Consider the following 27,066-nt stretch of genomic DNA (forward strand, 5'->3'; position numbering starts at 1 on the left):
TTCAGAGCTACTTTGGCTTTGAAATGATGGATTGGGGGCCAGTCAGTTTTTCTACCGCTCCTAGATCTCTCTTATCACTTCCACTTTGCCTTTCTGATACAAGTTTCTGAGCTTACTGAAAATATTGAGTTCTAATAACTGAGTTTTCTGATTTATTCACTTTTTCTTGGAATCCAGAGACAGTTTTTGGTTGCTTTCATCCAAGGTTGCCTTTGCCTTTTGATCCCCTCCTATTTCCCTGTTTGTAAGAATCAGAATCACAGTCGGCCTTCCTAAGAAATTCCGGAATCCTTTAGACAAGCCTGTTATCCTTAGTGCTGACTCTCTGGAGAATCCCACCCCAATTCAACCCACCTTAAAACTGAGTCACAGAACACTAAATTAACTAGCCTTCAGTTTGGAATTTGCTGACCCCCATTTTTGGCCTCTTGTAACTTTGCTGCTATATTCAGATAATGCCACAAGATGGTGCCCAAATAGCAGCAGATTTCTCTTTCTCACATTTCCAAGTGCCAGTCAGCTTCCTGATCAAGTTCTTTGCCCTTAAAGTTGAGTCAAATATAATGTAGGAATTTTATAAGGGATTCTACTGATTTGGAAAGATCTGTCAAAATAGCAAGTATTAACTCTAAACTCACCTTGATTTCTGTAATCCCCCTGGTTCATGACTTGAAAAATCTCTTGCAGACATTATCTGAAATAATTGTCCTTGGAAGGAAGCACTTAGGTTAATCACCTGCATTTTGTGGTGTCCAGATCAATGACTGACTGGTCATGAAATTAGAACTGGTATTGTGGCACCTGGTAAAGCGCTTGGGTCACCAAACCATGTATGGTCTGTATTGTATCAGAAGTGTTACATGGAAACCAGGCTTCTGGGTTAAAACCTGAAGATGGATTGTCCAGATTTGTGCGTGTTTTTGTTTATATTTAGAATGTTTAGTTTTTCTTCATTATATGTGGTCATTTTTCCATGTCAGAATTGGTATTCCACAAGATTTCTGGCTCCTGAAAGTGCTCTGAAATTATTGAAATTCGATTTTCTTGTGAAATATTCTTTTGGTAAGATTGTAGTAAGGAGATATGACTAAAGCCCAGTGGCTGCCATTTCCATTTGAGCAAGAGGATGGAAGAAGAATACTGAAACATGTTCTTGATCCCTATTGAAATACTTGCAAAGACTGGGAATAACGGGCAGTCATATTGAAGCACTAACACAGTTGAGAAATAGAACTAAAATAAGTACACTATCAGCAAGACTAGAATCTGGATCCTGGTGAGTTCAGACTTATTCCATATGCTTTTTATTTCTATTAGCCCCAGATCTTTCTCTTTTTATTATATAGTAATAGTAATGTTGGTTCCACTTACAAGCACTTGGAAAGTGAAAAATACTAACTCTTGGAATCAGGTAAGAGGAAAACCAGGGAATCCACCCATCTCGTGATGAAAATTTGTCTTCTAATTCATGTTAAGGGTAAGTCACTGATTATGTAAAGTATACTACCGTTTTTAACACTGCCCTTGTTTACAGAGAGAAAACGATTGGAAGCCAAGCAACGGGAAGATATCTGGGAAGGCAGAGACCAGTCTGCTGTTTGAACATCACTCATTGAAAGGGATAATTCCATGAATTCAGAAATATTTCCATAGTCTTCAGATACGAGGATTTTTCCAGAGCTCTATGTACATGCAAATGTGCATGTTAATGAAAGAAAGAGATAAAGTGATCAAGACAAGGGTCGACTGAGTATAGGAAGGAGATAGACTTCTGTCTGTCTTCACTCCTAAATGCAGTTCCTTGGAATTGCCTTACTGTGTTGGGCATGGAAAGGCGCCATCAGCTAGGAAGAAACTTGGAAGATGTGACTTCCAAGAGTCCCCTGGACAGGTCACGTCATGTTAGCATGGGTCACACTTCCAGGATGTTTTAACCAAATACAAAACAGAGGATTCAAACCTTCAGTGATGGGAGATTTAGGCCCAGTAAAGGCAAAGTGTTCCTTGGTACCTCACAAGGCTGAGAACAGCAATATTGCCAGGAGCAGGAGTGGGTGGGAAGGGGAGGGAGCAGTTAACACAGAGAGATGGAAGGCTGTCTGCTGAACTTGGTATTCACAGACTCTACACTGCCAGTTCTAGAGCCCCAGAGTTGGTGGACTGCAGCAGATACAGGTGTCTGGACTCCAGGGTTTGTACTGAGCTGAGTGCCTGGGGCTGCTCCAGCTGCAAGGCAGCCAGGGGCACGCCAGTCTTGTTCCTTATAGGAAGCCGGTCTTGGGAGCTGTGCACCAGTTCCAATTTAAGCAGTACTGTCATGTTGTAAGCGGGAGACATTAAAGCCCATTTTATGACATATATCACTCTGCTGTTTGTCAGTTTTGTCATTCCCACGAAGAAATTGGGGAACAGCTCACCCCTATAATGCTCTGCGTGGGTTCAGTGGATCCATTGGTTTTATTGAACCCCACTGAGAAGACTGCTGGTCATCTCTGTGCTCCAGAGTATCCTACAAAAATAGTTTCCAGGGATGGTATATGGCAGCTCCTCTCCCCTTCTTGTCATCCTTGCACATCCCCACCCCATCTTCTCGCCTTTTGCTATTTCTATCAAATCTGACATCCTGCAGAAGGCATCTGGCACACAGCATGTTCTTAATATGATCTTCTCAGCCTGTGCCAGAGGCATTTGGCAAGCAGTACCACACGTCCATTACAGTGAAGAGTGTACAGAATAAAACAAACACCTCTGAGCAGTGAGAGATGTCCTAAAAGGCCCTGACAAGTCAGAGCCATCAACTCAGACTTTATCCATCTCATATCTGCATTCTCAGTGTTTTTGGAAAGTAGGTCCTTCCTGAGGAAATAGGATGCTAGACCTTAGGATGCTGAGGTAACAAGAAATAGTGTCTCATCGTGCTTTCAACGAGGGCAGTAGCCTCATTTTTGTATGATTTAGAGCCTGTGACAATGATGGATTATTAGCATTGCCTAGAACATGGTGGAGTGAGGCTCTGTCCAGACGTTCCTCAAATGACACTGGCCTTGGGTCTTAGTCCTGACCCAGCTGTCCCTGCTGCTGTTCTGGTCTCAGAGCCCTCATACAGTTCCTCAGCATTGTTTTTCCTCACTCTTGGTCTGTCCCTTGTTCGTGTTCAGTACCTCCATTCCAAGTCTGGGGGTTCATCACGTCCTGCTCTTGACCCTCTGCCCCGGTGCTGCTCTCTCTGACTGTGGTTGCGGCTGCACAGCTTGTGCTCTTCACAGGACAGAGGCAGGTTTGTTTGAACAGTATGGCTGCATTTGAAAGGCAGTGCAGGGAACTGTAGCCAGGTTTCACACTGAACAGTGCACCTCTGAGGTATATCTTCGCTCTGTTTTGATTCTTCAAGGCTGAGAATGGTCTTGGACAGTAAAAAAAGGATGATTGTTCCTATCATTTGCCTTTGAGGGTGCTCTCCCTTTCTGGCGACAATTTTGGCTTTTAAGAGTGTTGTTAATGGTAACATAGACCCGTGTTTATTACCCAGTTTTCTTGTAGTACTCATGATTTTAAGAAGTTACTTTTGTTCTCATCCTGTGAGAGATGCTGTGTAATGCTGTGCACTAGGTGGCTAGTAACTTAACACTTTTTTCAGGTAACAGTCAGCCACCTCTAACTTTCAGATTTATCTTGTAAGTAGACCCAGGGAAAGAATTTTTTTAATCGGTACTGAACACTGTGAAATCCTGCTGCTTCTACCATTAGTAGAGAATGTGCTTTTTAAGTTGTATTTTTCCAGTATTGCAATTGATGTATAATGGCTGGAGGTAAGAGGACATGCCCTGGCCCAGCACAGACTGCACTGACTTTGTCCAGACAGGAACCAAATCCTTGGCTGTATCTAAACTGTGCCTTCACAAGCTGAGCTAGCTGGAGAGCTAGCTGTAGCTGCCACTGGCTCCTTTCTTAGATATTCAAGGAGACAGCTAATGCACTCTGCTGTGTATATATGTTGCTTCCTGTATGTCGGATATCTGAATCCCAGTATCACCTGGAATTTATAGTGGAAAGATACAATCCCCTTGAGTTCCAGTATGCTTCTCATGGAGTGGAAGTCCATGTGGAGTAGAAATAAATTAGGCTTCTGCAAGGGAGACTGAGGTTCCCAGCACTTCAGTCTCTCTCAGACTACAGAACGCCAAGGTGAAAATCTTCTGACATCTTTTTTGGTTCTGTCTGGAATTTGGTGGTTGGTATTCTGTTAACATTACTCATCTAGTTACAGGTCATGCCAGTCACATCTTTCCGTGTCCTTCCCTTTCAACTCAGAGGTATAACAGCACAGCCCTTGTAGAGCTTTTTCCAAGAATTAGAACTGGCTGCGCCTATCAAATGTGTGATGTGGGCAGCCAGACAGACCAGAGCCGGTGGCCGGCTGCCTGGCCTGCTTTTTCTGGCCCTCTTGGAAACTGGATCCCACAAGAAGCTGTGGGTAACCTCCTCGCCTGAATCTAGTCATCAGTCACCACATGCTCCCCCACTAGCTACACATTCTTTCACAGACCATTAGCTGCATGTGCGAGGATAATGTTGTTACTGTTTGGGAGACATTTGCTGGATCCAACAGGAAATCAGTCCTTCCCTTGTTTACCTAAACCGCCATGCCAAGAGAGTATGTGCCCTCTGCCTAATGAGGGAGATGAGGGAGCCCAAAGGAGGGAAGGGAGAGGAGAAGGAAGAAGAAAGCACTTCTTTGTATTCACAGAGGATACCCCAGAACGGGTCCCTTTTTACTCCCTAAGGAAGAGTAGCTCTCATGATGGGGGGAGGGGAGTACTGTTGTAATTTTGCCCCATCCACCACCATTTACTTTGGCCGTTTAGCCTTGGTTATAAAAGTTTACAATCTTTGGACTTTTTCTTCTTTCCTCCTACTTTTTATATCTTAACCTTTCCAATCCATGTTTCACCATGGAGTCTGGGGAGGGAATTGGGAAGCAGGCTGTAAGCTACTATCAGAGAAATGTAGAGGGGCTGTTGTGGGTAGAATGTGTGCCCCGCACATCTTGATCACCAAGTCACCAGGGGTAAAAAGGGGTAGAGTTAGTGTGCTGGGAACTGCAAAGAATCAGAGCCAGTCTTGTCTCTCTAGCAGTCCATAGTGAGCAATGTTTATTGGCATCAGGGTGTCAGACCTGTAAGGATCATCTCTCAAGTGTGTCTAAGTGGAGAAAGGATTAAGAATCATGTCCAAGAAGACCGTGGAATTTTGTATCACCTGAGCAAGGGCATTTCACAGCCACATCAAGCAGGGGTGGTGGCCTTTCCTAGTTTAGTCCTTAACCAAATTAAATGTTCTCCCTTCTGACTTCTCCATAGTCTGCTCTCCCTCACCCTACCAGACCTGTCTTCTTTTTCCTGCAGAGATGAGTGGCTTGTTTGACCCATGTTCTTTCCGTTGCAAAATTTTATTCAATGCAACATTCACTCCAGAAACTTGGGAGACCTGACATTTAGGCCAGTCCTGAGAAGCACAGAGATCTTGCCTGCCAGGTTTATGGCAAGTGTTTTTCCCTTTGCAGAGGCTGAGACAGTGGCTGGGGTCCATGTTACCCCAGCAGTCTTTCTGCCTGGCTTTCTCTTGCTGCTCTGCATGAAGGCCCTATCTGGCTACTTCTGTGCCTCTAGCCCCTTCGCAAGCACTCAGTGACTGGTGGGTTTGGCCCATCAGGAGAAAAGGGGATGCCTGAGGCCTAAGCTTCCAGGGATATCAGAAATACCCATACGTGCAGTAGGATAAAGGGAAGGACACTGAAGAACAGACTCTTAGAGAGTATGACAGCTGAGTTCTAAATGGGGACAGATCGAGCAAGGGACTGAATTCACCAGCTTCCCTGCCAGTTGTGACTTGGACACAAGTTGTGTCGCTTTGAGCTCCTAGCAGAGAGCTGACCCCTCCTGTGTATTTTGGTCCTCCTCCAAGACATTCGCAAAGCACCATTTAGATGGGAAACTGGGCCATAGTCCATCCCTAAGGAACTGATTGCTCCTGAACCAGGAGCTCTGAAGCAAAATCCAGGAAAGACTAGGTCTCCTTCTGGAAGAGGAGCTCAGCTAAATAAAACCTAGAAGCCATAGTCCAGAGACCAGGCCCTTAGGGGACAGGCCCGGGGCCATCCTGAGGGAGCAGTGCCATCCTGGTTTGGTGGTCTTGCCGTCAAAAGGCTTCCTGAGCGTGTTGCTGGTGCCCCTTGGCACCGGCCCCTTTCCCTCTGAGTTAGGGCTCTGTGAAGGGCATGGCTCCAATAAGCTGAGGTATCTGGTGTGTGGGCAGCAGCTAGGAGTGCGCGGTGACGGCTTCAGATGAGGTTGTTCCTGAGACGCTGCTCCTGCTCCAGGGAGAGCTCTGAGTTAGCCCGGTACGAATCCCCTGTGGAGCAAAGGAGAACAGGTAAGAGGCCAACCGGACCAATCTCATCCTTCCCTGACAACTTCACAAACACACCGGTACATTCTGCCCCAGCCTGGCCTTTACATCAGGTTACTCATGGGCACAAACCATCCATTTTCTAGAAGTAGGTGCTGACAGATGTGTAGCTGCAGGGACATCAGGAAGAATAAGTGTACTGAGTGGGAAGGGTGGTGCTGGTTACTCTCCTTTGCCCCCCCCATTCATTCTCCACCCTGCTCTGCTCTCCTGGAGACCTGGCCCCTAGACACTGCCTTGCCCTGGCTCCCTCATCTTCTGGCTTCTGGTTGATTTAGGCCCGTGGGAAGCAACAACAGGAGATTAGAGGGTGGGAGGAGAGAGAGGTCGGGGTATTTCTTCGCCTATGTCTGCAGTGATGGTCTCCTGCGACTCTGTCTGGCCAGGCTCTCCCTGCTCCACAGCTCTAGCTGTCGCCTGGCTCCAGGACACCCTTTGCCTCTTCCAGCCTAAAGTGGTAACATTCCACTCTTGCTTGTCTTGCTTGTCTCAGTGCCCCTCATCTTAGTCCTACTCACACGTCTGTATAGTCCTTTCATTCAATAACTTCACACTGCCACCTGAGTGTGCCCTCTGTGTTCTGCAAGGACCCTGGCAGGGGTCAGAGCTGCATGCTGCTGCTTCCCTCCTCACTGCCCTGGGCCCCATGCCGCCGGCCCCCAGCATTGTGGGGGTTCTGCTTCCACACAGGCAGCCTTACGTTCCAACTCCTGTTACTTCTCTCCCGTTCCTGTCTCAACAGCAGCAGAATCTACTCAGTCACACAATTTCCAGTCCTTCAACTATTTCTTCTTCCTCTTCTGTCTTCCATCTGTTGTCAGAGTTGTCTTTTGAAAACACAAATCTGATCTTTTTGCCTCCTTGACTGTCAGTGGTTCCCAGAAGGCCGCAGGATGAAGTCCTTCCTCTTAGAACCATCGTAAACCTCCCTGCAAAGGTCTCTAGTGGGTTTGAGTACTTGGCCCTATTTTACAAAAGAGAAGACTTCTGAGCCGTAGATTTCCTCACTTATACTGCTAGAAGGTGGTGGAACTGGATTTGGTACCCAGTGAAGCCCCTCTGAAGCCAAATCCTGTGCTCCTTCTCCTACTCCTCCCTTCTCTGACTTGTGCCTGTCCTTTGAAACCCAGCTCAAATATCACTCCCTCTGGGAAACCTTGGCTAGCTTCCAGTCTGTTGCTTAGGGAGAATGCTGATTGCTCAGCATTAGTTAATTGTAGTTTGGGGTACTCAGTAGGCTTGGGGTTATCCATTTTCATGTCTGCTTACCCTACTTGACACTTAGCTCCACATTTTACTCCTATTTGTGTTCCTAGTACCTGGCACGGTGTTCAACACAGAAGGTCTTAATAAATGTTCATTGACTGAATGAACAATCCTGCCCCACCCCATATATGCAACGTGTGGGTGTGAACACACACACCCCACAGCAAATGCAAGCATTTGAAGCTTGAAGACAGAGGGATTGCGATCTTTCTTTACAGACAAGTGGGGCAACCACTTCCTTATTCTGTCCCCCACTGGATCGTTGCTTCTTTGATACTACCAATCCTGCAAGTGTCCTGTTCTCCACGGTCCCCTTCTTGTAAGCAGTAATCACAGCTGGAAATTGCAACACAGATCTGGGGGACTTCTACATTTTGAGGCAGTCAGCCTAGGATGTAGGCAACTAAGAAAGACCATATGAAAAGAAGGGGAGAAATAACACTGGGAAAGGGAAATCTGGACATAGCCTAAAGTAACAGGAAAGATTCCAGGACAGATGGGAGATGAGTTTACAATCCACACAGCCTTAAGGGCAACGCAGGATATAGAAGAGGTGGTTACTCTTCTACAGAAGGCCATGAGACTGATGGCAGTTTGCTCCAGAAATCTACCTGCTGTGAAGCTGTCAAAGGAAATTCATCTCTGTCCCATCCCTAGCCTTGTACGCACACACTGAAGTCACACACAGGTACGTTTAGGGGCTTCCAGCTCCCCAAGCCCACACATGGCTGGTCTCACAGTGGCCCACAGTTACCTGTGTGGCAGTTGTGCAGCCAGACCCGTTGCCCGTCATACTTGCAGCGGCACCGCATCATGTTGTTAGAGAAATCTGACTCTGCCACCTCGTACTTGGGGTTCACAACCACCTGGAGTGAGAGCAGAGGATGGCTGAAAACAGGTGATCTGGCCTCTGGGTTGACTGTGGCTGTGATAATCCCCTACATTTCATGTAGCCTTACAAAGCCTGTTCGTATTCTTTGCTTCATTAATCCTTACAATCACCCCAGAAAGTGGGCGTTAATGTCCTTATTTTATAGATGGGGGCTGAACTGTGACTTGTCCATTGTTCAGTGAATCAGGACTCAAACCTAAGTCCTCTGGATCCTGATTCTTTCCCTTACAGTATAGCTCATTCAAGTGCCAGACCTGTCAGAGACCTATTTATGAAGCTCTCTTTCTTCACTGGACCTCAGGGAAAATTTTGGAACATCTGGAAGAAATGGAGCTCCTGTGGGGAATCCCCAAGCCCACTTACCTGGAAGATATAATCCCCAGGGCTCACGTCTGTGATATCCACCCACTGGCAATCGATGTCGTGTCGGTAGGTGTCCCAGCAGCCAACGGTCACTCCCTGTTCCCCAAAATTAGCACACGCATAGCGCCTCTGCATTCCTGCAAGGGAGCGTACTGACAGTTACTGAGGCACTGAATAGGTGCTCGGACCAAGACTCTGCTAGGTCTTTCACATCCTTTATCGTTTAATCCTCACACCATCCTTGCCAGTTGAACGCAATCAGACTAGGGACCTGGGCTTCAACTAAATATCCTGCCAACTGGTGCTAGAATTCCTACTAACCAGGAATCCAGCACTGTAGCAAAGCCCCTCTGTGACAGGTTATTTCTTTGGATGCTCTAGTGGAGATTCCTGTTGGCCTAGGAAATGTGGTTGCAAGGTTCCAGCCCTACTCTGCTAATTCACTTGTCCATCCATCCAGCCAGCCCTCTGAAGAGCCAGTGTTTTACCATGCCATTCCTAAGGGCTGGGGACTATGGGTTTGCAAATAGGAATCACATTCCATGCCCTCAGAGAACTCAGTAGAAGTGAAACAGGTCTGCAACTATTATTCAAGAAAAAAAGTGTTAAGCATCTTAAAAGTGGTACAAGGTGTGTTGGGAATGCAGAGGAAGTAGAGAAGTTAAGAAACTGATCTTTTTGAATGGCCTCCAGAGCTTACTGTTGCCAGGCCAGTCTCCAGATGCCTGAGGCTGCTGAGCAGGACAGAGGCCATCCTGACCCCAAAGGGGCCGAGGAATATAACAAAGGAGGATATGCTAACAGGAAACCACATACCTGTGGGGCAATTTGTGTCCTCTAGACAGAAGCTGGCCTTGTGCCCCTCAGCCACCTTGGAGCCATTGAGAGTGAGGAGGTCATAGTGGGTGAAGACCTCAATGCTGTGGTAGTGCCTGTAGAGGGGGCAGAGCTGTCAGCCTGCAGCAACAGGAGAGGATCCTCACGGAGGAGCTGGCAGGGAAGACTGAAGCACTGGGCCCCATCATTACCCAGAGAGGAACATCATAATAGGGCAATGCCCTTCTCCCTCCCAAACCCAAGATTAGTGTGACCCATGCCCTACTTTGCTGGTACCCCTGCCAGGCAGCAGGACACAGCTGCCCCATCACCTAGGGTCTCCCCCCCAGGTGAGGAGAGGTAAAAGCTCCAGGAGACTGTGCACGGCGACAAGGCATGAACCCTGGGGGTGGAAGGAAGGGACACTTCTATGGACCAGCCTCAGAGCAGAGCTGCTGAGAAGGGATGCTTACTCCCTCCTTGCCAGCCTGGGTCCAAATTGCTACCATTGTTTCCAATCCAGTTCTAATGACAACTCTGTTCATGCTACAGGGAAGGGTGCTTATTAGCTCAGCAAGGCCAAGTCCCGAAGTCACTGCCCGTTCCTCTCAGCTTTCCCCACCCATGCCTGTGTCCTCAAGCAAAAACACCATTTTTCCATTCTGCCTTTGTTGCAGACATTGTCTCTCCTTCTGTCTGGGCTGGAGACTCCTGATAGGAAAGAATGCTCATTGTCTCCTTTCAACGCCAGTGTCTGTGCTCCTCTTCAGGGGCCTGGCTTTGCTGCTGCAAAACCCAGCAAGCTTTTTCTACAGAGCCAGCATCCTGGATGGGGTGGCTATTTTGGGTCTCCAGGTTTCTAGGAGTCTCCACTTCACCCGGCTTTTAAAGACAAGGCCTAAGCCCAACAGAGAAATTGTCCAATATCATTTCAACAGACCAGCTCTGCTGGCAGTGACTGCTCTGCTGGACACTGCTGTAGGAAACGGATAGTGGGCATATCCAGGGCAGGCAAGAAAGTGATGGAGAGGGCAGACTGATGCCCTGGGATTCCTCACTGCCTCCTGGAGGTGAGGCCAGTAAGGCAACTAGGAAGGCTTTCCCAGAGTGCACACTCCTCCCAGGAAAGTTTGCCTGGGGCCAGGGAAAGACCAGACTGGCTTGGTCCCTGGATCATGCTTTTTGTCTCTCTAGAGCCAAGGCATGAGCAGGCACTAACCTGTGGCACTGGTGCCAAATCCAGCTGTGGCGTCCCGTCTTGGGACGGAAGTCGGCCCGGCCCAGGTTGTGGATCTGTGAGGAGAAGCGCAGAAGGCGCCGGTGTCCGTAGGGCCAGTCCATGTGGTCCGCAGACTGGGACAAGCAGTTCTCTTCGTGGGCACAGTACAGCTGGCTGAGCGGCCGGTCCTCCAGGTAGGCCGTCTCCTGCACCAGCTGGGCGTTCATCACGAGATCCGGAGCACCTGGGCGGTGGAGGCGCAGAGGCTAGACAGGGGACAGGCCGCCCCCGGACTAAGCTCTTGGAGGGTTCCACAAGAGTATGGTGGTTTAGGAGTCGGGAGATGCGAGTTCTAATAACAAAGGAAAGATCTAGCGCCTTGACCTGGGAGACAGCTACAGTGTCACGGTGAAGCTTGCTGGCTTTGGAGCCAGGCCACCTGGGTTCCTGTCTTGGCTTAATTTCCGACTACACCATTAACTAGTTCTGTGACTTGCTTAAACTTTTTGTCTATTATTTTCCTCAACTGTAAGATGGAGATAATAATATTAATGTGATAATACCTACAACATGCTTAGATCGGCGTGTGGCCCATGGTCAGCACGCAGCTGATGTAAGCTAGTATTTCTTCTGCAGGACACTGCCCAGCCCGTAAGTGCCTTTGTAGCCACGTTCATCTCACCCCTCAGGGAGCTCTGCTGATATCTAACCTGGTTACCTCAGCTCAGTCACTCTTTCTCTGGGCCTCAGCTCCCTCAGTGTCAGGCGCAGAGGGGAGAGGGCTGGGAGCGAGAATTGGAAGAGATCGTCTCTGAGCCTGCTTCTGAGTTCTGCTTTTCTTTTACATTCTGCTGCCGTTCCTAAGCCTGTGCTTCCTCCAAGGTTCCTGTTCTACCCTGACTGCAGTCATGGTGTTCACACCAGACTGTTCATCCTGTGCATCTTCCTTTGAGGCATCGTGGACATTCTGGTGCTTCTCTGTGCATGAAAATCCAACGTGCTGGAGGCTGTGTCTCCCTCGGCTGCTCAGTGCCTCTCCCTTTCCCTTCTGTCACAGGGCTCTTACCCTCCTCGGAAGCCCCTGCCTCCTCTACCACTGCTGTCCTTCACATGTGTCAGTCTAGAAATGTGGAGATCCGCAGCATTAACCATGTGAAATCAAGAGAGAAAAGTTGCCTATTCTCAATGCTTATTCGTGCAAAAGCAGGGTTATAGTTGAGATCTGGGGCAGAGCCATCCTGTGGGTGAATCCGTGTGCCGACTATGCTGAGATGGGAACACGGGTTTACTGCAGTGGACCGGCACCGAGGGTGGACTGAGGGTGTGGCTGGTTTGCTGTCTGAAGTCTGTACTGTCACTAAATGTTATTGAAACTCCTTTGGTATATTTTGGAAAGAGCCAGGGTATGCCAAACCCTAGAGTTCTGACAAACCCTAGAGTTCCTGAGGGAAAGGTGTGCTTTTTCAGAGAGAATGAGAAGAGAGTAAAGACAAGAAAGAAGTGAGGAAAGTCACAGAGGAGATATGGGGACGGCCATGGGGGTGGCAGGTCAGCTGTCTGTGCTCAGCCACTTTGAAGCATCAAATGCATTCAGGAGAGCTGCCACTCCAGGCAGTAGAACAGAGGGGAACAAGGTTCCCAGGAGGGGAGAGGGTGGGGAGCAGGCCCCCAGTGTGCTGGGAGTCTTGGTGCCGGGAAGGCCCTCTCTGAAGCCCCATCACCCTGCAGGCTGGTGTTCTTCCAGTGTGCGCTAGACAGAGAGGTGGCCCTAAAGCTCGCTGACAGAGGTTAAAGATGTCTTGGCTTTGAAGCTTCGCTGGGAAGAAGCTCCGGCTGGTGGCAGCCTGCAGCCTTTGGTATGGATATAGTTATCTGGGCCCAGACCTGGTTGGCAGATGTCAAGCAGATGCTGCTACCCCAAGAACCTGGGGGCGTGGGGCAGACCGATGCCTCAAAATGGTCTTGTCCTAAAGCCTTTTGGTTAAATCCCACAGCCCACTGTAGGCCCACGTCTCCTCACATTTCCATACCCTCTACAACAGCTTTTAAACTCTTTTCCTACTATACACCACAGTAAGAAATGTATTTTATGTTGTGACCTAGTACACATGTACATAATTCCAGGAGAAAAATACTACCCTTACTAAATATAACACATTCTGTTGTTTTTCTGTCCCGTTTCGGTTTAACTATTGGTCATGACATGAAAGTTGAAAAACACTGTTGTGTATCCTTACGTTTTCATGTATTTTCTGTTTTAATTCTCATAGTAACTCCATGAGATGGGCAGGGCAGGGTCTGTATCCCATGTGGCAGGTGCCTTGGCCACACGCAGCTGGTAAATGGCAGAGCTGATGCTCCACATCCAGCCCTCCTTCCACTCCCCAACCCTGCCTGCGGTGGAGCTGGGTGGGACTAGCACTCGGGCCCTCCCTGAGATCAGGAGGTGCAGGCTTGCCAAACTGGGGAGACCAGGCCTGCCTGTCCCACTGGCCCCTCCTGTTACTCACTGTCTGTGCAGGAGACTCCGGCTGAAAAGCGCCCGGTGCCGTGGGAGCAGTGCACTGGCCCATGCCTTTGACACTGCTGCAGGGCCAGCTCTGTGCCTGAGCAGCGCACTCCACTCATCACCACTTCTCCGGCCCCTGGCGTCCCCTGCCAGTACCAGGTGTCCTAAGAAAACAGCCAGTGTCACCCAGTCAGGCCTGAGATGTGCTCTTGGAGTCATTTCCACAAACTCCCATCTGAGGCATGGACCCTGTCCAACCATCCCCACTGGGCGGGCCGTGCCCAGCCTCGGTCTGAAAATCTTTAGTTCCTCTTTGGACCCTTCTGGTATTAGAAATTTCTTCCATGTATTGAGACAAATATCCACTGCCTATGGCTTCCACCACTGGCCCTGCTCCCACCCCTCTCCCCAACTGCAGGCCTCAGCTATTTGAAGAGGGTAGTCCTGTTCCCTTCCTGCCCACTCAGGCCTGTCCCATTTCCCCAGCTGTTCTTTATACAGCCCCAGATGGTCGAGCCCAGTTCTCCAGGGCAAGATGTGCCTGCATTGCCCGGCAGGCAGCACGGGCGAAGGTGAAGAGGTTTCTCCATCACAGCAATGCCCCAAGCCTCTTGATTTTTGTCTCCCTGATATCTTTTGAATCTATCCACTTGTTTCCCCCATGACTGCCACTAGCTCAGTCCAAGCCAGCATCACTTCTCAGCTGGGCTACTGCAACAGTGTGTTTCCCTGCATTCACGTTAATCTCCACCCCAATGGTTTGTCAAACAGCAAGGAAGAAGCCTTTTACAAATCTGCGCTGCAGGCTTTGAATGGTCTTGCCCTTGTCTCCTCCCCAACCCTCGCACTTCACACCACTCGCTCTTGCCTCCACCCAGTCAAGCTGTCTCTGGCCACAAGGTCTTTGCGTGGGCTGTTTACTCCTCCTCCACCTCGTCTGGCTAACTTCTATTCATCTTTCCTGCAGACACAATTATGTGCCTGTTGTGTGAACGTTTTATGAATGACTGCCTCCCTCACTTGACTGTACGGGATGACTGACTGCTCTGTGAGGCAGGACGCCTGTCTTGTTCACAGTATCCCCAGCATCCAGTTTCACCCAATAATTAATTGTTGAATGAATGAATGGAGGGTGAGCAGCTTTAGCACAGGAAGTTTTGGAGCACAATAGGGACCTACCTTGATGGCATGGTTGGCAAAACCCAGGCCAAGCTGTCGGCAGGCCACCATGGCTTCATTGAGGCCCCAATGGTCACTGCACACAGCCCCCCAGCGTTGGACCCCGTTCACCTCCACCTGCACCTCCACCACACCTTCCTCGGGGCTGCGCCCGCCAGCCAAGCGCACCTGCAATGGTCAGGGTGTGTGAGGAGCAGGGCCACCTTAGGAGGGGAGAGCTTGGGGCTGCCAGCCTGAAGACCTGCCCAGGCCAGCTGCCGCGTGGCCCTGGACCCAAGGACATTTTATCAGATAGTCCCTAATGTCCCTGCCCACTTGAGAAATTGGACTTAAAGCGCCTGCACCTGGGCTCCTGCTCTGGTCCTTGCCTTCCTGCTACTTGAAATCCTACCATTAATGATGACCTGACAACTGCCAAGGGCTTCATATCTATATTGTCCCACTCACAATGACCCTATGAGACAGAAAACCCCATTTTACAGAAGAGAACCAAGATCAGAGACTCGTTCACAGTCCACATTAGCGTGACACTTGAACTCTGACCATCCCACGAAGCCTCTCAGGGCCACTCCCCAGCAGGATACCTGTGGCCCTCTGCCCTAGGCACCTTCTCTTGACTTCACAGGGACCTGAGAGGGTGTGGTGGGAGACCCATCCCCCTGAGGAGTCCTCATTTATATTCTGATATCTTGAGGCCAGAGCCTGGCCCTGAGGGAAAGTAGGCCAAGCCAGGGGAGACTCAGAGGAGAGGGCGTTCCAGGCAGGCTCCGAGGGCAGAAGGACTAGCTGCCTCCTGTGACCCCTCCCCACTGGCTCCAGGTAGTGTCCTGGGGCTATGTCAGGGCTTCCCAGCCCCGAGCTCACCTGATTCTGGAAGCCCATGTTAGGGATGTTGCATCTCACTGCAGCATCGTTCTCATGTTGGCAACCATTCTGAGACCCTTCCAGGGATGGGCACTCACTGAGGGTCTGCTCATATCCCCTGCAGCGCACCTCACTCAGGTGGATGGGCCCCAGTGCTGCAGAAGGGAGGGACAAGGGCTGTGGGGGACTCCATCTCTGCAGCCCCACACCTGTGGCCTCCGCTCCACAGAAGGGGAGCACTTCTGGGCCCTGGCACCCTAGGGCCACCAAAGGGTGGACCAGTGGCCCATTCGGGCTCCCACCCCAACCCACCCCACCCCAGGCCTTCTTACTCACCTTGGCCCAGCTGTGCCCCAAAGAGGGCCTCCCGAGCAGAGCCAAAGCCGAGCTGACGGCACACGACGCTGGCGGAGATGAGGTTCCACCCGTGGTCACAGACTGTGCCCCACTGGCGGTTCATGAGCACCTCCACCCGGCCCTCGCCCACCTGGGCCCCAGAGCGGAGCCGCACCTTCATCTCCTGCTGGGAGAAACCCCGGCTTCAGGGAGGGCGGAGGAGGAGGCAGGGTAGGGGCTGCGCCACCACGGGAGCCCCTTAAGGCCAGGCACAGCCAGAGACCTGAGTCCAGCCCCACCTCTGACTTCTGTGGCTGTTACCTTAAATAAGTCATTTTTCTCAACCCCCTTTTCTTCAGTGACAAAGAACCACCACACAAATACCAGCAAAAACAACTAGCTCTCACAAAAGAGCCTTAGGAGCCGGGTCCCTGGGCGTCACAGCCTGCCCCCTGATCACGAGGCGAGCCCCTCCTCTCGCGCAGCTGCGGCCGTCCTTCGGGTTAAACTAGAGCAACGCCTCCCAGACAGATCTGCGAAGCGATTTTAGAGAGCTGCAGGGACGTGGTATTAATTAAATGCACTGTGGGGAGGTTGTTTCCACTTTAATCCTCTCCCACCCCTTCCTAGTTCATCGAGGAGACCATCTCCTCGTGTCTGCAAGGCCTCCCCGGCACCTCTTCACTGCTTTTTGGAGCAAAGGGCCAGGCTCAGGTTCGATACCTTCGGCCCTCAGTGGGATGCAGCTACAAGGTAGTTACTGTTTTTACGGTTACCTTCTATTCATGGCCAGTGATGTCAGCTTTCCACTTACGGTAGGGTTATAAACAGTCCTTTTAAAATAAATCCCAAGGTTCTACCATTCTGTTATTTGCTCTCCTCCTGGTGGAAATCGATGCCTCCTTGATAGGGATGGTTCGCCCCTTCTCCCTTTCCTGTCCTGGAGAGGCCCTCCCCATCGGGCAGGGTCCTGCGAGAGGGGGCTGTGCCACCAGGCCTGCGTGTGAGCCTCTAGGGACTCACCTCTGCCCGGGACTCCTTGTGCCCGGGCTTCGCCTTCGGAGGGCGGAAGCGGGGCCCTGCCACACAGCTGACCACAGTGTGCATGCCACCCGGGCAGGCCGGCCGCAGCTTGCCCTGTGCTGGCGCCACCTGCACCTGGCAGTTGGCCATGTGGGGCTCTGTTCCCAGGCAGTTGACCCGGTGGATCCAGAAGGAATTCTTCTTCGTCAGGCTCTTCAGCCTGGAAGACAGGGGAGACTGAGGGTGAGGAAGGGGTTGAGGGACAGGCTCAGGACTCCAGGAGGCCTAGGCATGGGGGCGGGGAGGGGGGACTGGCGGGGAAGGGAGAGGAAAAAGGCCCTTGGTGCCACACCCCTTTCCATCCTCCCCCGAGGGTGCTGCTCCTCACCTCGACTTAGGATCCTCCATCTTCGAATTCCAGACTTTCCTAGGGGAGAGCAAACAGGCGGGGAGTGGAGTGTGTGCAGAAGTCCTACCCCCATTACCCTGGCTCCTCATGGTTGTTGCTGAGCTTGCACCAGACTTCACGGTTTGTAAACTCATCCACGAACCTTATTTCAATGCTTCACCACAGCCCTGAGGGGGTGGCCAGCCCACAGGTAATGACGGTCTCTATTTTACAGGGAAGGAAAGCAGGGCCTAGCAAGGTCCCCCGACTAACCCCAAAGTGAGGTATCTCTGCACTGGGCTGCCCCTGGGGCAGGCAGCTCCAAGCACACCCTTTCTCCAGTCCAGACAAAGGGCAGCCTTTAGGGAGCAACCCAAGGGAAGGAGCCCAGGGCAAAGGCCCTCTTGGGGACAGGTGAAAGGCCTTTCTGGTGGGGACTGCCCACCCAGAGACACTGAGGCTATAATCAGGGCTGCCCTCCTCATGGGTGGTAGGCGCGTCAGCCAGGCCCAGATGTGCAATTACCAGGCAGCAGGGAGTCAGGGGCCCATATCCCAGTCATCCGCAAGGATAGAGCCACGTGGCTGGTCTTGGAGACCAGGGTCATCTAAGTCGGAGACACAGGACAGAGCAACTAAGTCTGACTGGGGATGGGCAAGGGTGGAAGACTTAAGACAGACTGTGGGAGATCCATCCCTTGATGAGAAACGTAAGTAGTTTGCCCTGACAGAGCTGGTGGGGTGGTGACTGGGCATCGTTTACAGGCTGATGCAATCTCGTGACAGTGGTGTCACGTTTTTGACAATATTTTTGTCTCCTCTCCCAAGTGCCACGCCACCCCACGCCTGACTTACACGCAGCTCAGTCAAAGCCTGGCTTGGATCAGAGTTGAGGAAATTCACTAGGACAAAGTTGAGATAATTCCCTGCAGATTAGATGACTGAGGCCCAGATGCCTCACCGAGGCCCCACAGCTCGCTATCGGCAGAGCTCAGAGGCCAGAACTCAGGCCGTCTGCACTTGTGGGCAGCGCCGTTATCTTTACTAGTTAAGTCTAAGTTTTAAATCAGGGACACAATTTTACATTTATTTACATTTCCTTTTGGGAGGATTCTGTGCTATAGTCAATTCTTTTTATCTGATTGGCAAGTACAATGTTTATTTTCTGACTGTTTCTAGGAATTCCCCGGGGTCTGGAAGTTTATCTGCAATCTTGTCTTAATTATTCCAAAGGATCCCTAACCCAGGAAGTCCAGACACATTCCTCACTTGGGCCTGTTTCCCTCCCAGTCCCAGCACCCACTGAGTGTCCTCCCATAGACACCCGCTCCTGCCAGCCTCACTGGACCCTGCAAGGTCCCACACGTGTCACACACACGCGCACACAGCCACTGCCCCACAGCCCTGCACGCCCACTCCCCGCGGCCCTCCGACAAGCTGTCCTCCTACCTGTAGTAGTGGCTGTCGACAGGCGCCTCGCTGGGGAAGCCCAGCATCCCACACACCACCCTGCTGTTGTTCCTGGTCCAGCCCTGGTCACACACCTGCCGCCAGTGGCCCTCGTACTTCACCTCCACTGCCCCCTCAGTTACCGGGCTACGCCGCTTGGCACTGGCAAGGATGGGCTTGAGCCGCACCTCCTCCAGCCGCCGGCCCTGCGGGATGAGTGGTCACCATGAGCCCCAGGATTCCTGCCCCTGCTGAGGCTGCTGCAGGTCTTCACATGGGAAAGCTGGGGTTCACTGCACAGGCCAGGAAACGGAGGCCCAGAGATGGGGACGCATTCACCAAAGGCCACACAGTGAGTGCAGGCAGAAGCTCGGTTTGTTTAGGGTCCTTTTCTCAACCCCAGGGAGAAGCAGGCAGATCTGTGCCCTCCATGGGATCAGGATGGGAGCCCTTGGAGTCTGGGAAGCTTCCACTGGGTACCGAGGGACTTCTTCCTGCCACTCTGGGGAGAGCTGGCGATTGGGCACAGGCCAGCTGCTTGAGACCGCCAGCGGGATCCTTTGGCCCACGAGACTCCCCCACCCAACCCTGGCCCTGGATGACTTAGATCAGTGTGGAGCCCCCACATTCAGTGGGCCAGAGCCAACTGTCCTCAGACTGAGGCTGCTTGGCAGCAAAGGTTAAGAGCCAGAGACCTGCCCTGCCTGCTCCTGTTGTTTGGTTTGGGCTGTTTTTAGCTCGGGGTTGTTTGTGCCAGGAAGAGGCAGCAATTGTGGCCAGGCCTTGTGGGTAAGGCAACCCCCTACCCCCTACTGCCTCCCTCATGGGTAGCAGCTTCAGTGATTCCCGGCAGGCCCAGCCTCTGATTCTCTGTCCGCCCTGCCTCAAGCTGCGGGCCTCTATCCATGCACCTGCTCCAGGCCACAAGCAAGCACTGGGTGCCAGGGATGCTTGTTAGCCCTCAGTCTGCTCCCTTCCCCTCCCTCCTCCTCCAGGCTCATCACCTGGAGGCCCTCTGTCCCCTGACCCAACCCTCAGCTCAGGCCAGGGCCTGAACAGCCTCCTCACCTGGGGCCCGAGGGCATTGGAGACCCTCTCAGAAAGATAGCCACGCTGGCGCTGGGGTTGGCACACCACCCCAACGTCCTCCGAGTGGCTGCAGTCACTGACGCCCCAGCCATTAGACCCGCACTGGTCCAGGGAGCTCTCTGTGCCCGCACAGCGCACATTGTCCAGCCAGATGGGTCCTGTGGGGGAGGGGATGGGGGATGCTCAGGGACAAGCACAGAGAGGCAAGTCACGGGCTCTACCTCCTGGATAGGACCCAACAGTTATCAACTTTCTTCTTCCAATGGCTGAATACAAAATGGGGGTGGGGGAGAGGAGTTGGTTCTCCTCGGATCTTGGTATCTACAATCCAGCCTACTGCCTCTTGGTATCAGGTCCTATAGAATCTGCTTTTGGAAAACGCCATGTAGGTCCAGTATTTAGATCTATGTGTTCATGCATTCATCCATCTAGCCATTCACTCAACAGCGTTTGCTGAGCACCTACTGTGTATTGATTGCTATGTTCAGGGAATTTGAGTTGAGTGGCCGTAATGGCGGTGATGGTGGTGGCCTCACTGCCAGTGAGAATGGGAGGGTTGGACAGGGTCATCTGCAGCAGGGGCACTCAGGAAACATCTCACAGAAGAGGTCATTTGAATTGGGTATTAACGGACAGCTGGGAGTCTGACACATTCTGTTGGAGCCTCAGGGAGCCCAGCCCTGGGGAGGAGCCCACTACCATCTCCTCGTCATCCTGCCGGGCGGCACCTGTCACTCACCCTCCCCTGGGCCATACTTGGCGCTGTGGGCCCAGGTCAAGGCAGCCTCAAATCCCAGCTGGCGGCAGGCCACTGTGGCCTCCTGAAGCGCGAAGTCATCATCACACACGGTGCCCCACTGGCCCTGGTGCAGCACCTCCAGGCGGCCCTCCTCCGGCTTGCTCCCTGGGCCCACCAGCCGTAGCTTCATGGTGCCCAGTGACTGCAGCCTGCTGGGAGGGGCCTGGCCCAGCAGGAGCAGCAGGAGCAGCAGGAAGCTGGCTGGTAGGGACCACATTATGGTGACTTCGGGGGCAGCTGAGGTCAAGGCACCTGGGGAATGAGTAAACATAACAGTGATCACCAGCTCTACCCTGACCTCAGGCCTCTTCTGCTACCAGAGACAAAGGATAGCACAGGTCCTTCCAAGTGTGTGTGTGTGTGTGTGTGTGTGTGTGTATGGTGGCACAGACTGAGTCTGGGCTCTGAGGTTAGTCCATCTGGTTCAAACCCACCATTCATTGGCCATGTGACCTTGAGGAAGTTGAAGCTTAGCCTTCCTGAGTCTCAGTCTCCTCATCTGCAAAGTGGGGACAGTAATCCTTATCTCCCAGTGTTGTGAGTGCTGAATAAAACGCTGTATGTAAGTGCTTATCACAAGCCTACCACGTGGGAAGTGCTCAATTAACAGCTCTTCATGCAGTCTTATATGTAGAGGCGCTGGCCTTCCCTTTGAGTCATGGGGAGCCCCCAGGGGCTAGATATCTGAGCTGGAGGAGATATTAATGATATCTGGTTCAATCTCCTCAATCTAGAAATAAGGAGTTAGGACCTAGAGAGCTTAAGAGACTTGCCCAGGCCACACAGCAGGTTCTAGCTCTATGTCCATCTGCATGCATGATTCAAACATTGCTTCAACAAATGTTTTTGGAATCCTTGCTTCAGGCCAATTATTAGGCCAGGTGCTGGGACACAGAAATGAACACATCGTAACATTACTCCCTGCTCTCAGGAAGCTCAGGGAAAACTTTCAAAGAAGGGACACTTAACCTGAGCCTTGTCAGGTGAATGAGTTCTCCTGGGTAGGAAAGGGGGACTTCCAGGTAGAGAGAACAGGATGAGGAAAGGAGGAAAGAGGGAAGGAGGGAAGTATGTGCAAGAGCAGGAAATGCCCTCTCTTAACCTTGCACTGCAGTACTGGGGGCTTGGAGGGGACAGAGGTGGAGGGACAGGCTGGGACCAGATGGTCAAGGGCCGTGTGCACCATGCAGAGGGTTTGCCCTTCATCCTGTAGGAAGTGAGGTGCACAGGAGGGTTTTAGGAAGTGACCATACACGAGGGAGGGCTCCCATCTCCAGGAGGCTGTCATCAGATTTAGGTCCTTAGAGCAGATGAGCTGGGGGCTGGTCCTCCCCCTCATTCATTAGCAGCCTTGGTCCTGGGAGCAGGGTTGGGAAGAGCACAGAGGACAGTCATCGCTGGTTAGAGCTGTCAGAGTGGCCACAGCCATCAATACAGAAGGTCCTCCACGGCCAGCTCTACTGCTGATGGGGAGCTGAGCCCGGCCCGGAAAAGCGGACGGAGAAAGTTTGGGTCCTTGGATCCCTGTTCAATGCTTGAGTCTTAAAAGGACTCATTCTAGGGAGACCCCTGCTTCCATGGCCACTGCTGTTCTTGGGGGATCCCATAGCTAGTCAGTCTCAGTAGGGAGGGTCTTACAAGACCCCCTGCCACTCCCTTCCCCATAGGCTGGTTTCTAGTTGGGAATTAGTCCTTATTTCTTCCCGCACCCAGGCCTATGCCCTTTAGCCGCCAATCCTCCTGCTTTGGCGAGCCCGGGACTAGGGGAGTAGGCTCCTAGGAGTGCACTGAGATGGGCTGAGGAACGGAGCTCCATTGGGAGCGGGGACTTTGTGTTGTGCCCCTGGTGCCCAGGAAAGTGCCAGGCATGTAACTGGGTGGACATGAGGTGGCAAAACACAGTGCCTAAGCCTACAGACTGGGAGTCAGGCTGCCTGAGTTCACGGCTCAGCTCCATCAGTTGGTTTCTGGGTGGTCTTAGGCAAGTGATTTAGTTTCTCAATGCCATAGTTACCCCTCTGTAAAATGGGGGTGGGATTCTTGTAAAGATTAAATGAATGAATACACGTTAAGCCCTTAGAAGAGCAAGCTCTCAGTTGACAGCTATTATTAACAGCAACTGAAACAGCTACTAGAGAACCGTTGGTCCAGGGTGGTCCCAGCCCCTCTTTGGATAAAGAAGGAATGGAGGCTGCATCCTAACTCAACAGCAAGCCCCTAGTACTGATACCCTTCTTTGTAACACTTCCTTCCCAGACTTAAGCACTGTTTTCCTCATGTCACTACCCACTCAGGAGCCTGTGGGGGCTCCCTGCTGGCTGTCACCACTTGCAGAGTTCTCTCTGCTTCTTGGGAGTTCCCCAGTCCCTCCCTCCTCCACGCACCCCTAGGGAGGAGGTGGACAGCTAGGGACTGGCCAAACCGAAGTCACTGTGGGTAGGACCTTCCCCAGATGACCGGAGAGGATGGTAGGACTGGCCTCAGGGCCCTCCAACTGTTAGGACCCGGTGGTCTTCTTGGGTCTGGCCTGAGAGAGGACCTAGTTCCCCGTCCCCAGGAGTCTGGGTGCTCCTCACTCTGCCACCAAATTATGTGACTCAAGTCAGGTGCTTTCCTCTCTCAGAGATGCAAGTGCAACATCTCTAAAATGATAGGGTGGCACTGGGAGTCCCCCATCTGTGACATGTTTTGATGAGCCAGGGGGTGGGCTGAGCAAGTCTGTTGAGTGGCTGACGTCCCCAGAGTACCGTGGAGGTCTTATTAAAAGCTGTGGACAGTCCTGGGCCAGTAGGCTCCCTCCCTTCCAAGGGGCCGAGTCCTGTATAGGGAGAGCCCCTCTTCCCTGCCTTCCTGCCCACTGCAGGTCCCTCCACAGCTTCCGCTCCCATCAAATTTGTCTTCTCACATTCCCCAAACATTCCCTTCAAATCCCAGCCTGCAAGCCTTTGCTCTCATTCTTCCTTCTACTTGGAGTACCCTTTCCCTCTGTCTCAGACTATCACATTCCCACACACCTTTCCACACCTAGCTCAAATGCCATGCCCTCCACGAAGTCCCCCACTCAGACCACCCCCCCCTTCCTAGCACTTGATGTCTTTACTTTCTGTGTCCACAATCCAGTGGCGTGTCTCCCCACAACTGTTCCCCCAGTGCTGAACACAGAGAAGAGAACCAGGCTGAGAAGCCTCCCTTAGAGAAGAAAATAGCCTCAAAAGCGGCAGTTCTTTTCCCAAATGAAAGAGAAAGGGACAGGGTAACGGGAAGGAAGGTTGAGGAGGAGGAGAGGTTAATAACATATTTTAAAATATTTGTTGACTACTTATCTCCACTTTACAGATAAGAAGATGAAGTCCAGAGAAGCTAAGTAACTTGCCCAGCCAGGATTCACACCCAGGCAGAGGGAGTTGGATGTGGGAGGAGGAGGGGAAGAAGGAAGGGAAGCAGGGAGATGAATGAAATTCCACCCTGTTGCTGGTTGATTTATGGCCCAGCCGTGGTGTGAGGGCACTGGGGTGGGTGCCAGAGCTGAGTGCAACCAACTGACAGATTCAGGATCCTGCCAGCTTGAAGTAGACCGGCACCTGATCCAGGTGCTGCCACAGGACTCTGGCACCTGGCCTGATCTGGTCCTGCTAGGGAGGCTGGAAATGCCCACGGGTATTCAGGAGAGGGCTGGGGGTGCTGTCCTGGTGGGCACCAGCCTCAGGAATCCCTCGAAGCCTCTTCTCTCTGGGTTTTTGGGGAGGAAGTGGGGCTTCCCCTCTTAGCCCTGATGTCCTGCCTGGGACCACTGATTGGGGTGACCTGAAACAGTGCCAGCCAGCAGCTGGGCCCTGAGCTCCACCTGTCCAGGCAGAAGACATGTAGAGGTTGGAGCCCTCTGGCCGTCCTCCAGCCTCTGTCCCCCAATACCTCCCACCTCAGCATAATCAGTTCTGGTCTGCTTCCTTGGAATGCCCGACTCCACCCTGCCTCTTTGTCCCCCAAGTCACAGGAATGACATCTGATCCCACCTGCTGTTTCCCTTCTCCGCCCTCACCGCCCCTTCTCCCCCCACCCTCCGTGAGACGGCAAGAGAAATAGTTACACGCAACATGTTCACAAACAAGACACGCAGGCACCCCGAGGCCGAGATGCACCACCCTGAGCTGGCCTTAGGCCAAGCTCCCCAAGTTGGTCACTTTCATTAGAAGCAGATTGGTGAGCAACTAGGGGGCTGGTCTAACTATTCTTGGGACCCCCATTCTTCCCATACCCAGCCTTCAGGAACCCTCAGAAACTTGCAGACCCTCAGAGAGACAGGCGTCGGACAGACAGGACAGCAAAAGACAGACCTGGCCAGGGGCCAGGCAGGAGCTCACCAGCTGGAGCGCGACGGTGCGGGGCTGGGGCCGGGACTGGGCGGCGGAGCGGCGCTAACGGGCCTCCTGGGGCGCCCTGGGGCCTTTTTATCCGCCTGCGGCCCGCTGGCGCCCCCCCACCCCGCCCGCCGCGGAGGAGGCCCGCAGGCCCCGCCCCCGGGCGGACCTGGACTCGGCGGGCGCCCCGCCCGCCGGCTCCTCTGAGGGCCGAGCGCCCCCACCCCACCCCCGACGCGGGCCAGGAGGCCCCCGGGGCCCACCCGCAGCCTTCCGGCCCGGGAAGTCCTGGGGTCGCTCGGTCGCGGGACTCCAGGGGGCAGCTGTTTTCCGTGGAGGGAACTGGCGCGCTGCAGCAGGAGGGACTGTGGGAGGATCGGAGTTCCCGGGAAAGGCTCAGCGCCAGCGGGCTGCGTTTGCCCAGAGTGCAGCTGTGGCCTCGTGAATTCCCGCTGCGGCGCAGTTTCCTTCTCTGCAAAACCGGGTGATCCACCTATCCCCAGAATTGACCCGGGGATTACATTCAGTGAGTCTCGAAGGTTCTCAGCGCCCTTCACGTGGGAGAGCCTCATTGACTTAGGGTCAGGATCCCATCAGCTTGGTTACTTAGGCCAACACAGACTCCCTTCTGTGGGGACGAGGGCGGGCAGGGGCGGGCAGGGGGCCCAGGGGGCTTTGTTCAAATGAGGTTAGGATGGTGTGCTGTCTATAGAGTAACAGGCAGCCCTCTCCACTGCCCCTGTCCCTCGAAGTTTATTGAGTACTGTGGGGGCGTGAGGCCTTTTTTCTGCCCATTGTACAATTGGAAACACTGAGCCCCAAGATACATGACTGACTTGCTCTCCAACACAATAAACCATAACTGAGAACTTAAATCCTCCACTATAACCCCTTACAAAGTTGAATGGGGCAGTTGTGGTCCTTGACAGGCTAGTGGCGGGAGGGTGTAGAGGGTGGTGGGGGAAGACTGTGGAATAAGACAAAAATAGGAAAGGCTGAGAGAGGGGAGCCACATCAGCTTCGTTGGGCACCCAGGCCTGGAGCCCAACCCCTTTCCACTAAATTCTTTCCCCTAGTCCTGGTTCCCCCAGTGCCTCAGTGTCCCCGTCTGTAAAATGGGAAGATATCCAGCCTCCCAGCTTCCTCCCTAGGCCCAGATAAGTACAGCCTGACCCCACCCTTCCCCCTACCTTGCCTGAGTGTCATTCCAAAGGCTCATTCATTCAGCAAACCTTTATTGATTTTCTCCTACTTGCTAGACAGAGGGCCAGAGTGCTAGACATTGCAGCTGGGTGGATGGGAGGGGCCTACCAGTCTGGTGGGGGAGGCAGACATGTAAACAAACACTACAGGGCAGAATGTGATAAGGGGTAGGATGGCAAGGTGGACCTTTTTTATTCCTGGGTGACAGCCAGGTCACACTGACCGGGCCACTGGAGGACTACTGTTCACCCCTGGCCGCCCATGTCCCAGATGTCCCCCTAGTGCCCCTGCCCCACCCCAGCTGGGCCCAAAGCATTCCCTGTGATGAATCAACAGGAAAGAATGCTCCCAGCCTTGGGTCAGTGGCAGCAGCAGTAGCAGCCCAGCCCCTCCCCCGGGGACAATGAGGCAGCTGTGGGCTGGGGTGCCAGGTATGATTTGGCCCCCTCCCCGTGCCCAGCCACCTCTCATGCTGAGCCAGGAACAACACGGAAAGCTCAGAAAACATGTGCTCCATCTGCTGCCAATCACCCTCCCAGGCCTGGCCGCCCACGACTAAAAATACCCTGGAGGCCAGGGGCTGCCCTGGCCTAGAGCCCAGGGAATGAATGGATGTTGCCCGGAAGTCCTTTACCGTGCAAGGCTCTGGGAAGAGGCTGAGGCTGAGGAGCAGTGGAAGGAGGGACTTCGAGGTGGAGGGGCATGGGGTAGGGGGGTACTGTGAGCCCCCTCCTTGAGAAGTGAGGGGCTCGGGTCCCCTGCCCAGCCCCTGACTTAATAGTGGTGAGATTTTCTCTGCTGAGCCATCATCTCCTCATCCTTAAATGCTATTGCTCTGGGGGTCAA

At 52.7% G+C, this 27,066-nt stretch overlaps 2 protein-coding genes across 8 annotated transcripts in view; one reads left to right on the forward strand and one right to left on the reverse strand.

The window, feature by feature from the left end:
* R3HCC1L (R3H domain and coiled-coil containing 1 like) overlaps positions 1 to 2,358 on the forward strand; it is a 78,058-nt gene extending 75,700 nt beyond the window's left edge. For all 6 annotated transcript variants that reach the window (XM_006210543.4, XM_072971727.1, XM_031682755.2 and 3 more), the window contains one exon: positions 1,535 to 2,358. In XM_006210543.4, coding sequence (XP_006210605.1) covers positions 1,535 to 1,602 — 68 coding nt within the window. In that variant the 3' untranslated portion in view covers positions 1,603 to 2,358. The remainder of the gene's footprint in view (positions 1 to 1,534) is intronic.
* Positions 2,359 to 5,130: 2,772 nt separating this feature from the next.
* LOXL4 (lysyl oxidase like 4) lies at positions 5,131 to 25,215 on the reverse strand. Of its 2 annotated transcripts, XM_006210541.3 has the most exons (15): positions 25,021 to 25,215; positions 20,600 to 20,911; positions 19,840 to 20,018; positions 18,772 to 18,977; positions 17,324 to 17,362; positions 16,936 to 17,155; positions 15,913 to 16,096; positions 15,577 to 15,731; positions 14,713 to 14,880; positions 13,535 to 13,697; positions 11,025 to 11,268; positions 9,806 to 9,921; positions 8,990 to 9,126; positions 8,489 to 8,600; positions 5,131 to 6,411 (listed from the first exon to the last, which is right to left on the reverse strand). In XM_006210541.3, the coding sequence occupies exons 2-15, from the start codon at positions 20,874 to 20,876 to the stop codon at positions 6,341 to 6,343; spliced, it is 2,271 nt and encodes a 756-aa protein (XP_006210603.1). In that variant the 5' UTR covers positions 20,877 to 20,911; positions 25,021 to 25,215; the 3' UTR covers positions 5,131 to 6,340. The 2 variants fall into 2 exon arrangements, with proteins under 2 accessions (XP_006210603.1, XP_072827831.1); XM_072971730.1 differs by lacking the exons at positions 16,936 to 17,155; positions 17,324 to 17,362; positions 18,772 to 18,977; ... (1 more) ...; positions 20,600 to 20,911; positions 25,021 to 25,215 and adding an exon at positions 16,234 to 16,247.
* Positions 25,216 to 27,066: the final 1,851 nt, after the last annotated feature.

The sequence above is a fragment of the Vicugna pacos genome, chromosome 11 (assembly GCF_048564905.1).
Source record: "Vicugna pacos chromosome 11, VicPac4, whole genome shotgun sequence".
Taxonomy (NCBI): domain Eukaryota; kingdom Metazoa; phylum Chordata; class Mammalia; order Artiodactyla; family Camelidae; genus Vicugna; species Vicugna pacos.